Source organism: Bombus fervidus, chromosome 13 (genome assembly GCF_041682495.2).
Source record: "Bombus fervidus isolate BK054 chromosome 13, iyBomFerv1, whole genome shotgun sequence".
NCBI classification, from domain to species: domain Eukaryota; kingdom Metazoa; phylum Arthropoda; class Insecta; order Hymenoptera; family Apidae; genus Bombus; species Bombus fervidus.
Window position 1 is genome coordinate 9,380,109 of NC_091529.1, and position 12,430 is coordinate 9,392,538.

The window sequence follows — 12,430 nt, forward strand, 5'->3', positions numbered from 1 at the left end:
GAAATACCTTCATTACGATACTACGATCATCGTTACGATCGAATCGTTCAATTACTATGTACCATATATCGAAGAATTACTTACTCGCGGAAAAACCACCCCCGGTTTGGCAAACCGTGCAAGGATGATGAAAAATCAGAAAATAGAAAATCGGTGTGCAAGAAAATTGAAACTCGTTCGTTGATCGAAACGTAAATGAAATGCGAGCGTCTCAAGAACGCAGAGACAGATAAGCGAATAAAAAGCGCGACGTGGTGCGTCGCGTGGAAGAACAATATTGCGACAGGCGTCTGATTTCGGAGCGAGCGGAAAGCGTTGACGCGGAATGATGCATCGAAATTTATTATCGAAGCTGGATTCCACGATAATCGCGCGCCTCGTCTCTCGCGTTGAGTGCAAGAGACGAGACGCGATGCGACGCGACGCAACACAATGAGAGTAAGAAACGCGTTTCGCGTTTAGGTTAGGCTTCGCGGTTGAAAGGAAAGAAGCTGCGCGCCGACTCGATGGTTTCAGCCACGGAGATCTGGGCGGAGTTTCGAGCTACCGAGCTGAAAGTGCACCGCCCAGCTTCGTCCCCTGTTCGTCCTTCTGTGTTCACCATTCCCCTCTACGGTGATTCCCACCCTTGGCAGGATTTCTTTCGCGGTTCGCGTTCCTAGCGCGCAAACGCACCCCGGCATATAGCCACGAACTTCAGATAGATGCGCGCCACCAGTGGACCAGCCACCGTTGCATCGCGTCTACTTACGCCCGGCCCGTTCTTTTCCATCCTTTTCCCCCTTTTCGTCCTCCCTCCTTGTCCATCATCGTCACTGGCATCCTTTTTCGATCCGACTCGATTCGTTCGAATCGCATAGCCAAATCTATACAAAGACAAAAAGAGAAAGAGAGAGAGAGAGAGAGAGGGAGAGAGAGCTTTTACGATGTTCGAATGTATCGAGGTAGAAGGACGCGTTTTGCCGAATATTCGTAGACGAGGAACAAGTGGATGTAAAAATTTCGTCAGGAATAGAAAGTTAACGAAGGACGTACCTTCGATGTCAATTACGTGTGAACGATTTCAATAATCTCAGAACGAAAGTTGAACGACGTTTAACGATCTCGAGTCTCCTTGCTACGAAGGATTTATTTTTATCGTGCCACCCGTTGTACAAGCGACTTGCGAGGGTAAATCAGATCTCTGGCAAACAATGGGCTTCTCTCCGTATTCTTTTGTTCCCGTCTGCGCGTTAAAACTTATCAATAGCCTTTCGGTGAAATCTCGACTTGCCCGCTTTTTGCACGCGTCTCACTCGCCGAAACAAAAGATGATGACTGTAATTTTCGCCGCACGAGTGTCTGCATTGGCAGCTGAAACGACGCGACGCCAGCCTACGTGTTTTCTGTGCCGCGACAATACAACGAAAGTAGAGGAAGCCAGTTGTCCGTGGACGCTTCGTTCGAAAGCACGTCTATTCAACGATTCGCAAGTTCGTTTACGAAATCGTTTCTATACCTCTACGATTGACAAGATTCGACTTATTCGCGTGAGCTGTGCTTGTAAATACGCAACACGAATCTCCGATGGTTCGACACCTTGAGAAACCTATTTTAATCGCGATAATTTTCCCATAGGATTCTGTACCATTTTCCTTCTGTTCCTTCGTAAGCAAGACGTGGCTAATAAGTCTTGGAAAGAATAAACGGTAGCTATTACACTTAATCGACAGTGTGATCCGATTATCCTGTGATTGACTACTCGAAATTTCTTCGTGTTTTGACGACTTAATGTCGTTGTTAGCAACGATCTTGTTGTACATACTCGATAGACAGCCTGTTATTATCGAATTGGTGAACAAACGAAACGAGCATTAATTATGAGTTCAATCGACGTATAATCGTTCTTGATAGACAACGCGATTGCTGTTACCAGAGATCGATCGTTTTCTTCCACCATTACATTTAATATTTCGCAAAGAAACGAACGTACTACTTGGACGAGTACGATGTGACTGTCAGTGTTCGTGCGTTTGAAGCTTCGGGATAAAGGATCCTATGTACCTTGTTCGACGAAAGCTAATTCGATGATCGAAAATGGGAATAAGGTCAAGCGGAGAGTAATTTCACTGCAAAATTAATTCCACGTTAAATGAGACCGTTCTCAGTATTTTACAACGTTACGTAATTATATACGCTGTTGAGTAAATATTTAATTACTGTTAAATTATTTGGCGAGAATAATTCCATTTAAACGCGCAAGAGGATTCATCTCGCGCTCGTTCTCTCGAGTATTTGTAAAAATTAATCAATCAGTTGGAATATCGTTTTCTCAATTATGAAATTTTAATCGTACGTTGTCGTACGTCTTTCGATACACGCGTGATAGTTGCCTAATTGCGTACTGCAGGTAAGCTATGTGTTTGTAACGGAAGTAATTTGTTGTTTTGCAGAGAGCACAAGTTCTCATTGCGTGGGATGCGGCGGTCGAATTCACGACCAATGGATCTTGCGAGTTGCACCAAATCTGGAATGGCACGCCGCCTGTTTAAAATGCGCGGAGTGCCAGCAATTTTTGGACGAGCACTGCACTTGCTTCGTACGAGATGGGAAAACTTATTGTAAACGCGATTATGTCAGGTAAGATGTTGCCCCGACTACGTCGTTGGTTATATCTTTCACACGCCGATATCCTTCTTTTTATTTTCCGCTCATCTTTTCCATACGATAAACGTTCTAACCGCGAGCGTTATTTCTTTTTATAACTTTAAACTCGTCGGACAATCTCGTTCGTTCTTCTATACGCGTAATTGGACGGTCGAAGAAAATTTTTACCATTAAGAGTACGTTATTTTCGACTAAAATGAGATAGAGGAACTTGGAAACCGATGGCATTCTCTCGCGCCGTACTCGCTCGTGGCCATTCGCTCTTTCCGATGCGCGTTCGCGAACACCGAGATCGGGGAGAAATAAAAATAGAAAAAAAAAAACGATGCAACAGGACGAGCGAAAAGAAGAAGAAAAAAGAAGAAAGAAAAGAGGAAAGTAAGAACTGACAAAACGTTTTTCTCCGGAGTATTTTTATCTAACATACACGAAGTAGAAACTACGGTCTGCATGCGAGGAAATGCATCCGTAACAAAAAGCATGGTTCACACGTGGTTGCCTCGAATTTACGCAATTGAACGTAGTATTTCGTTTCGCCACGAAACACTCGATTCCAAGTTACGCTAAAAATGTATACAATGAAATTTCTGCTTTCAACGTAAGAGCGTACAGTGGCTAAATGTGTCCTTATTCCACTCGTCGCGTGACGTTTGTCGATCGTTCGAATCTCGGTTCACTCTATTTTTTCTTTTTTTTTTCTTTTTTTAAGTTCGTTTCGCCGAACGATACTTTTGCAATTCTTTGATTTATTTATTATAGCGGAAAGTTAAACGTATCGAAGTTTCGAAACTCGGGAAAGTAGAAGAAGGCGCGAGCGAGACATGTAACTCAAAGTGAGAGCGCGTTGGAATCGATTGGACGATGCTGGAAATCGGATGATACGACATGCCGTTTTAAATGCAATTCGAAACGAATGGCGAGAAGAAAGACAGAAGTTTTTAAAACTCGCAGCATTGATCGACACGAATTCCCCCCGCGAAGACGCGAACATGTAGCAAATATTTTTCTGGCACGCGGACAGGCGGTTTATTTGCATTGATCCATCGAACGTCGAAAAGCGTCCGAAACGAAGAAGAAGACTGGCATATCCGGTCGACGCGGATTTGCCAGGGCTGAGCGACACCGATGACGCCTGTTTGTTGTTTCTGTCGCCTCGTACGAAAAGTCGAAACAACCGTGGGGTAAAACGTTTCCTTCTGGGTGTTCTTCGACGCAGACGTCCTTGAGTAAATTTGGTTGTCGACGGATGGAAAGTAACGCAGCTTAAAATTACACGTTAAAAAAGTTTTGCCGCGATTCTGTCCGTTTCGATGTTACAACCACGTTGTAGCACAGTATCGACGAAACACGTGTTCGCGTTATCGATCATTCGCGAAATAATCGCAATTAATTTTTCGCTAAAACGATTTTCTACGATTTTACGTTCCGCGCAAAACTCACCGCTGTGATATCAATGGCGAGTAAATTATGGACGAAACTTGGTGATATAATTACTGGAACAACTGATAATTAACCAACCACGTAGCATCAGAATGGAATTATCTATCGCATGAAACTTTTTATTAATAAAATTCGACAATTTAGAAAGCACCGCTAATGAATGCAATTTAGTTCGTTCGGTTTCTCCGAACGAAGTGCTGCAGGCAAGCACAATTAGCTTGAAAACCGATAATTAACTGCTCGATCCGGCAGCCGAGTAAAATTTCGCGGAATTATACGTAGAAGTCGATGCAAATGGAGACAATAAATAAATTTGCAGGTAAATTTACCTAAAAAAAAAAAAGGTGATAATTTCAATTTTTATATTTAGCGGAATTAGTGGGATTTCAGATGTTTGGCGCGAGTTAGGATAAATCCTGCGATCTATTGTTACATCAGGTTTAATCCGGTTTTTAAAATCCTCTATCTCTTAACACCAATTTGTATACCTTTTTTTTTTTTTTCGTTACTTCGATACTGATAATTATTCGCTTTATCATAATGTATTCCTTATTACTAATCCTCGTTACTAACACCTAACAGCCGAAAGAAAAATAATTACCTAGGGGAACTTACTTTCTCCTACAACTGACACGGCGCGGGCTTTCTACACCTGCCGTTAATTCGTAATCGATTTTGTCAATTTTTTCGGTAATATTTTAGCCAAAGGTTTCTAATACCAAAGTCTATACCGAAACTACGAGAAAAACGCGATCGGAAATGAAATTGCGAAAGAATCGTTAACACAGAGAATTCGTTTCAGGTTGTTCGGAACAAAGTGCGACAAGTGCAGTGAGTGTTTCAGCAAGGACGACTACGTAATGAGGGCAAGGAGCAAAATTTATCATATAAAGTGCTTCCGATGTTCAGCCTGCATGAGGCAGCTAGTTCCTGGCGATGAATTTGCCTTGAGACAGGATGGCCTCTTTTGTCGACACGATCACGACGTTCTCGAGGGTGGGAAACTCTGCTCCGGGCCTGGTGGTGTTCCTGGAAGCGAGAACAACAACAACGCGTCCCTTATGAATAATAATCATCATTTGCACCCCAACGATGGCTCGATATCAGGTAAAGAAACTTCTGCATCTTTCGTCAATTTCGATCTACGCGACGGCAATGCACGTACGATGAAATTACTTTCGCACCGAGTACGAACAGCGAGCGATATTTGATCGCGAATAGGAGGAATCGGTACATTAATCTTCAAAATTATATCAGTATCCTGATATTTGTGTGATTGTGTGAATAATCATCCTATGATGTTAAAGGTGCTACTAACTTTGTAACAAGAGCGAAAGATTGAGAATCTGTAAACTACAATTTCACTGGTGTAAACGCTTTCGAGCGCGATGTCTTGATATTTTGTAACACCACGTTGATGTCACGCGGTAAACCGACCCTTTGCGTAAACTTTAGAAAGATGAAATTTTTAGCAAAAAAAAAAAAAAACAAAACGTCAGTGACTGGTTAACTTTGGGAGTAAATTTATGCGGACAGCAAAGTGTTAATACTAATTATAAACGATACATTAAACACATTCGTATTACCATTATTAGCCACCTGAAAGATTAAACCGATGACAAAGTTGCGCAAACGACAATTTGACGGGATAACGGTACCGTGACTTTTATCGCGTCGACAAATGAGCGTAACCTATTTGCGGATTACATTGTCTGGACACGGGCTACCGGGGCACAAAGAGCAAATTTGCAAAAGGGACTTCGCTCGAGGGGAAGCTCAAAGGGCCTTTCTGATGCAACGCTGTTGTATTAGGATCACCGGTCATAATTAGGTGTTGATAATTGAAGCCTTTAAGACCCGAAAGGCTTGACCACTTCCCTCCTACGCGGCCGGATTACACAGGATTAGCGTTCCTCGAGCTAGTCCTAATATACGAGCACACACTGTCTGGAGATCGGTTGGATTAAAATATCTAATAAGGCTGGCGAGCAGATAGTAACTTAATTATATCGACGCTGTTTATTTCGTGCGACGTCCACGAATTCGCAAATATAGTTTGACGAGATCTAACAGAATCGAAACGTGACTAGCTGATTTAGCGATAGACGGATCTTGCTAGATGGAGGTATCTGACGGCATGAAAATTGTCAAAACTGTTAGTTACAGCTGGCGGATGTTTCGAAAAAGGCTTGTATCTCCGAATCTAACAGATTGTTCTCCTTTCGATGTCGTTTCTAAACGGTTAGCAAATTCGTGAAGAAATTCACGAAGAAAAATCCGAAGATTTGCGACAGCCACATAGAGAAACGTCAGAAGTGGCGCGATGGCTTATTATTTATACATGGCCGCGTCTACTATTACTAATTCATTATTTACACGCAGCGACGATAAATTATATTTGGACGAGGATTCTAACGACGTGGTACGAAGCTGGTTAATCGGTGATAATTGAAAATTGCGTAGTACGGGACACAGGGCGTAGCTGAAACGTTCACTTCTAATTCTCGCGTAAACAATTTCATGGAGGAGCGGCGCGAGCCGCGTATTTTCCATGATGTTTGTCACTTGGCTTCCTTATGGAAATGGTTGCGCCTAAACCGTCTTTTCCCGATGCACGAAGCCCACGGGCCACGCACCGGCGACGGCAGTGGTTTGACAACTCTTTACAGGGGAACCGAGGTGTCAAATGTAGCACCTCTCTGCCAACTACCGTGGCACATAACTACGCACGATCTCCTTCATTTCTTCTTTTTATTTATGGACGTTTATTCAACTTTTTTTTCCCCAACCTCCGTCCGGGAGTCGCTTCCTTTTTCCTTAGTTTTAATGGACGGACCATCCACGAATTCACGTACACCGCCGTTCGATATCGTTGCTCGTCTATCGTTACGATTTTATGCCTTCGAAAGAAACGGGGATTAGTATCTTTCTCAGCCGAATTTTATCGTTTCATCGATGATCGAAGCTTGGAATTAATAAGCAAACATAAACGTTCTCTACAAAGTATAACGTAAAATATTCTGGTTATCTATCGAAATATTTCTGACGAGTTAAGAATTAACCAACAACCGACCAATCTTCTTTTCAACGCGAGCAAGAAATTTCTCCTTCTTCGTAGCACATTCGGACGATAAATTCTCGCATTAAACAAGCAACGCCGTGAATACCGCCATTACCCTTTGAACCGTTCGCGATTAGCAAACTATAATAAATGCCGCAAAGTGGTCGTTAATTATAATCAGTTTCATTCTTGCCGCCGATTTCTTCCAGCGTTTTCTCATCCACGAGTACCTACTACTCTCGAATCATTTCGACTCTCTCTCTCTCTCTCTCTCTCTCTCTCTCTCTCTCTCTCTCTCACTCGCTCATTCTTTCGGAAACGCGGTTCTGCCTTTGTGACCGCTTATTTGGTTAGGACGCAAAAATAGACGCAGGATTTCGTTTGCTCGGTTGCCTTTTCGTCTTACCGTTCGCAAACATTCGAAATTCGCTTTCGTGCGGCTACCAAATCCTTTCGAAGGACACCGCCAAGGAAACTGGATCCTTATCGCGGCACGAGTTACTTATTGCTCGTTAATTGGGAGTTAATGAAATTCAACGTTCGTCCCTCGTCCAGCCGTTTACATATGGGTTTCGCTGTTTGGTCGGCTAAAAAGTGTCCGAAAGGTTCGTGCTTCTTCTTCTTCTTCTGTTTCTTTCTTTTTCTTTTTCTTTCTGGTGAAGTCGCTACGAAGGAGTCGTTTACTGATCGATGCGACTAACAAGGGAGCTGAGCCTGAAAAATCAAAACCTCCTTCTTTTCCTTTTATATCCTTCGTCGGTTTGTGAAGAGGTTCGACATAAATATCGGACAATTTCTATTTGCTCGTCCGATGATAATGGATGAGATAAAGCATGTAGTACATGGATATGGGGTGTTGATGAATTTTCGCTGCATAGAACATTAATTTAAGGGTAGAACGAGATCTTGGGATGTGCGTGTACGCGTTGCGACAGTTCCGTTTTACCTCGTTCTCGGTGAATTATTTTTTAACAGCTTGCAACAAAGACGATGTCGATCGTCGATTATACTAATCGGTATCTCTCTTTCTTTCTGATAATTCTTTCGATATGTCAAAAGTATTTGGACGAAATCCTTCTGTATAGATACACGTTGCAGAGGACACTCTCGATTCGCATACGATTCTTATAAAATTTTCTCCAAATCGAAGCACAATTTCGTGCAAACTGCCGTAATCCAAACAGCGTCGACGCTCGAAACTTTTCTCGATCGCAGTCGATCTTGCGAAAACGTCGCCGAAGACCTTTCCGATCTCTCTTGTCGGACCTGGTACCGATCACGGAATCGTCGCCAAAGTTTGCTCATCGACAATATTGTCTCTGGCCTCTCGGATAGTCAACAGGCATTCGTCTCAGCGTTCTCCATCCGCCATGCTGTACCACTATCCGGATCTCCCATTAGCTGGCGAAGAACGTTTTGCAGGACCGGTTAGGACGATAGTCGCAGCTGGACATTCTACTCTGCATTCTCCTGATTTAATCGAGCTACTCTTCCCCGAGAGTTGGCTTTTTTCCAAACAACCGGCGAATCGTTTCGTGCAATAGCCAGTGGAAGCAAACAACGGAATCGCCATTCGTTTCGGCCTTTCCTTCGACTTCTTGAATTATTTCTCTCGTTATCGCGCTTCTACCTCTTAGTATTTTATTCGACCGTCGAAGAAATTTTTTACGCCTCGATTCGATCTACTAACGATACGTGAACGCGATTCGATTTATTCGTAACGACCACGACGCTTAAGATAGAAAAATGTATTTATCTAAACGATACGAAAGTAGGTATAGGTATATATATATCATGCTATTTGCGTATCCGATAAAAATTTCGAAAATTGTGCTTGATACAGTGACGAAAGCGAGAGAGAAAGAAAGAAGGAAGCTAAACTGTGGTAGAAAAATAGAGGCTGGAAAAATCATGGTGAGTAATAGTGACGTTGATTTGTTCGTAGATTCCGGGTCTGAAAGCGGGTCGCACAAAGCTGGCGTGGGTGGTACTCGAGGATCGGGCGGCCATAAAAGCGGCGGCGGTTCTGACGGCAAACCAACCAGAGTTCGCACTGTTCTAAACGAAAAGCAACTTCACACGCTGAGAACTTGCTACGCCGCGAATCCGCGGCCGGACGCGTTGATGAAGGAACAATTGGTGGAGATGACGGGGCTGAGTCCACGCGTGATAAGGGTATGGTTCCAGAACAAACGGTGCAAGGATAAGAAGAAGACGATTGCCATGAAACAACAGATGCAGGAAAAGGTTGGCATTCGAGTTTTCGCATTTCGCTATTATCGCTTTCGATAGAGACGAATCTTTGAAGCGCACCGATCCACGATGTATCGTTTCTATTAGTTGTCGTATTTCCAGCCACGATTGAACGAACGAAGGTGTTCTATATTTCAGGATGGCCGTAAATTAGGTTTCGGTGGGATGCATGGAATTCCTATGGTGGCTAGCAGTCCCGTACGACACGAGAGTTCTATAGGGATGACACCGTTAGAAGTTCAAGCTTATCAACCACCGTGGAAAGCCCTTTCAGACTTCGCCTTACATACCGATTTGGAGAGGCTAGATCCTAACACTCCTTCTTTTCATCATCTGGTGTCGCAGGTAATTATCGTAGACATATTTCAAATAAAAACAAAAAAAAGTATCTGGTATCGATCGTATCGTCTACGAACGTCGATAGCGTTTAGGAACGGTAACGCGTTGCACGATGCGATATATTCATACGCGATTAATATAATTCATTTCAGATGCATGGTTACGATCTTCACAGCGGACCACCACAATTACCACCGCCAGGGATGCTCGGTGGACCGATGAACGATGGCGGAGGCGGCGGGGGTGGTGGTTCTTTGCCACCCCCCGGCCCACACCATCCCAGTAGCGGCGGCCCAGACATGGGGCAACACCCTGATAGCACGGATAGCTATGTGACTTACCTCGAAAGTGACAGTGACTCTCTTCATCACGATACAGGAAGTCCATAGTGTTGTGCAGTGTGGCCAGAACGAAAGTGTCCGCTTTCTTCGTGGTCTTCTTTCAATAAGTGCTTGAAGAGAATCGTAGTCTGCGAGAACAAATAGGACGATTACGGATGGTTGGAAACGAAACAAAAATTGCGTTATCGAATTGCGGCTTTTTGTGCAAGGAAGCCTGTGACCCTTTCGCGCTTAATTTCATAATCGAAGGAGAACGCGTGTGAAACGTTGTTTAATCGAGAGAAAATCTTCCCTTGTGAGACGAACTGGTGTAAAAATTCGGTTTAACGACGTGCCATTAACCCGATTCTTCGTTAACGTTAAAATTATTGATCGACCACACGAGTGTCGCGTTACGTGGAAAGTTTTCAATTAGTAGAATTCGACAGAAATGTTGCGGTTAATTAGTATTATTATTATTATCAATTGTTTCTCGAAATTACTATCGATGGATTAAAAAAGAAATTTGACTTCCCACGCGTAAGGGTTAAGAAATATTGTGGTTTTAAAATTGATCATTGTTTGACGTTCGTATGTATTATTTTACCAGATCGTAGCTTCGTGCTCGATATTTCGCAATTAAACACTTGTGTCGTGAACGAGAAAAATTCGATACATAATGAACGCATTCACTCGCGAGAAATCTCAGGTAGGATATGTATAATGATTCATGAACGATATAGACAAGCGGATTTGTCGATCGAATAATTGCTCGTTTGTTACGGAACGGTAATGATATTTAACGGAACAGGCGAAGAAAGTATATAAAATACTGCGCCAATATTTTCAAGTGAAATACACCCGTGTAAAAAAATCGATTTCTTCGCGAAACTGACAATGAATAATCGAATAATTGCGAATCAAGGACAAATTTTATCATGATTATTGTAATTTCTAAAGCATGCGAAAGGAGATTGCAATAAAAGATGATCAAACTTATTGTATGTCGAGTTGATTTTACCATTGTATCGATGTCTTTGAACGAAATTCGCCCTTATGCACTGAAATTGTATTGAATTGATAAAATTGTGATAGACGAATTTCATGATAAATATGAAAAGTGTATTTATTAATTATCGTTTAGGTACATAGGATTATTTAACTATTTAATAAATTAGAAAGGCGATTAATTCGTTTGTTTATTCTTTATGCAATTTCAGTGTATTGTTGATGGGTGAAGGGGTGCAATAAGTATAATACATTTTCTTAGGTCAAAGTATCGCATTAACATCGAAAGATATTAATGTTTTGAAATTGAATGAATCGATTAAAAGTGCTCGAAGGTGTATCTGAAATTCTGTTCTGCACCGAAGTACAGTAATTTCATTGAGGAATGATGATTCGATTATCCGCGATAGCTTTTTTTCCGAATGTCATTTCAGCCAGTTCGAACGACCAAAGAATGCTTTTATCACGATAGAAAGACGAAAACGAGAAGAAAAGGACGAAGCAGTGTCATCAACAGAGTTGGACAAATTTGTCGATCGCCGTATATAAAAAGTAAGAATCGACGTGGAAGAATTTACACTGATAGATAAAATGTTTACTTCGATAGTTTTCTTCGTAATATAATCTTTCATCTTTTGAATTACAGTACATTTTTTACGACATACATTATTTTAAGCAACGGAATAATTATTAAACATTAATTTCTGCAACGGTAAAATTAGAAGGAACCATTACAAATTCCTCGATCACAAATTTTACGTAACAAACGAAATAATATTTGTCGATCGATCTAACCAAATCGATATATCAAAAGCAGGTTATTTTAAAATTTATTACACAATACCTTATTTATTGCGTACAACTTTTTAATTGCCTAAATCATACTTGAAAGAACTTCTAAAACTATCGGTGGCAAACATTTATTCAAATAAAATGTATTTTATCGGTTGCAAGAAATATATGTATCTATACACTTACCTACATGATTTACTGATTATCAACCATTTTTATTCCAACTCGTACAACTTGTCGTTGACACTATTTGCAACAATTAAAAATTTTCAGATACAACTTAAAGTTTATTTTTAATAATATCTATTGTATTATCTATTACAAAATAAGAAAACAGGTTATATCTTACTTTCCAACTCTGTCTTTCGTCCGCATTGTTGTGAATACAGAAGTGAACGACTGTCTCACTGTAAATATAGTTGTGTCCACTACATATAAATTTGAATCATGATGTACCGCCAGGCGCAGCTAATTCATAATATTGATTACACGAATAGCCGAGTTATGTATAAAGGATTAAAAAAAAAAAACATAAAAAATGCAAGTAACATTGACGATAGCGCATTACCCC

The 12,430-nt window shown here is 41.5% G+C and overlaps 1 protein-coding gene and 1 long non-coding RNA gene across 2 annotated transcripts in view; one reads left to right on the plus strand and one right to left on the minus strand.

Annotated features, from left to right (window-relative positions):
- Positions 1 to 10,128, plus strand: part of Tup (LIM1_Isl and LIM2_Isl domain-containing protein tup) — a 32,496-nt gene extending 22,368 nt beyond the window's left edge. The window contains exons 2-6 of the mRNA XM_072015307.1: positions 2,433 to 2,619; positions 4,889 to 5,193; positions 9,093 to 9,394; positions 9,539 to 9,745; positions 9,892 to 10,128. Coding sequence (XP_071871408.1) covers positions 2,433 to 2,619; positions 4,889 to 5,193; positions 9,093 to 9,394; positions 9,539 to 9,745; positions 9,892 to 10,128 — 1,238 coding nt within the window. The remainder of the gene's footprint in view (positions 1 to 2,432; positions 2,620 to 4,888; positions 5,194 to 9,092; positions 9,395 to 9,538; positions 9,746 to 9,891) is intronic.
- The window catches only part of LOC141445870 (uncharacterized), an 85,583-nt gene extending 75,389 nt beyond the window's left edge, over positions 1 to 10,194 (minus strand). Inside the window, exon 1 of the long non-coding RNA XR_012453400.1 lies at positions 10,081 to 10,194. This is a non-coding gene — a long non-coding RNA (uncharacterized lncRNA). The remainder of the gene's footprint in view (positions 1 to 10,080) is intronic.
- Positions 10,195 to 12,430: the final 2,236 nt, after the last annotated feature.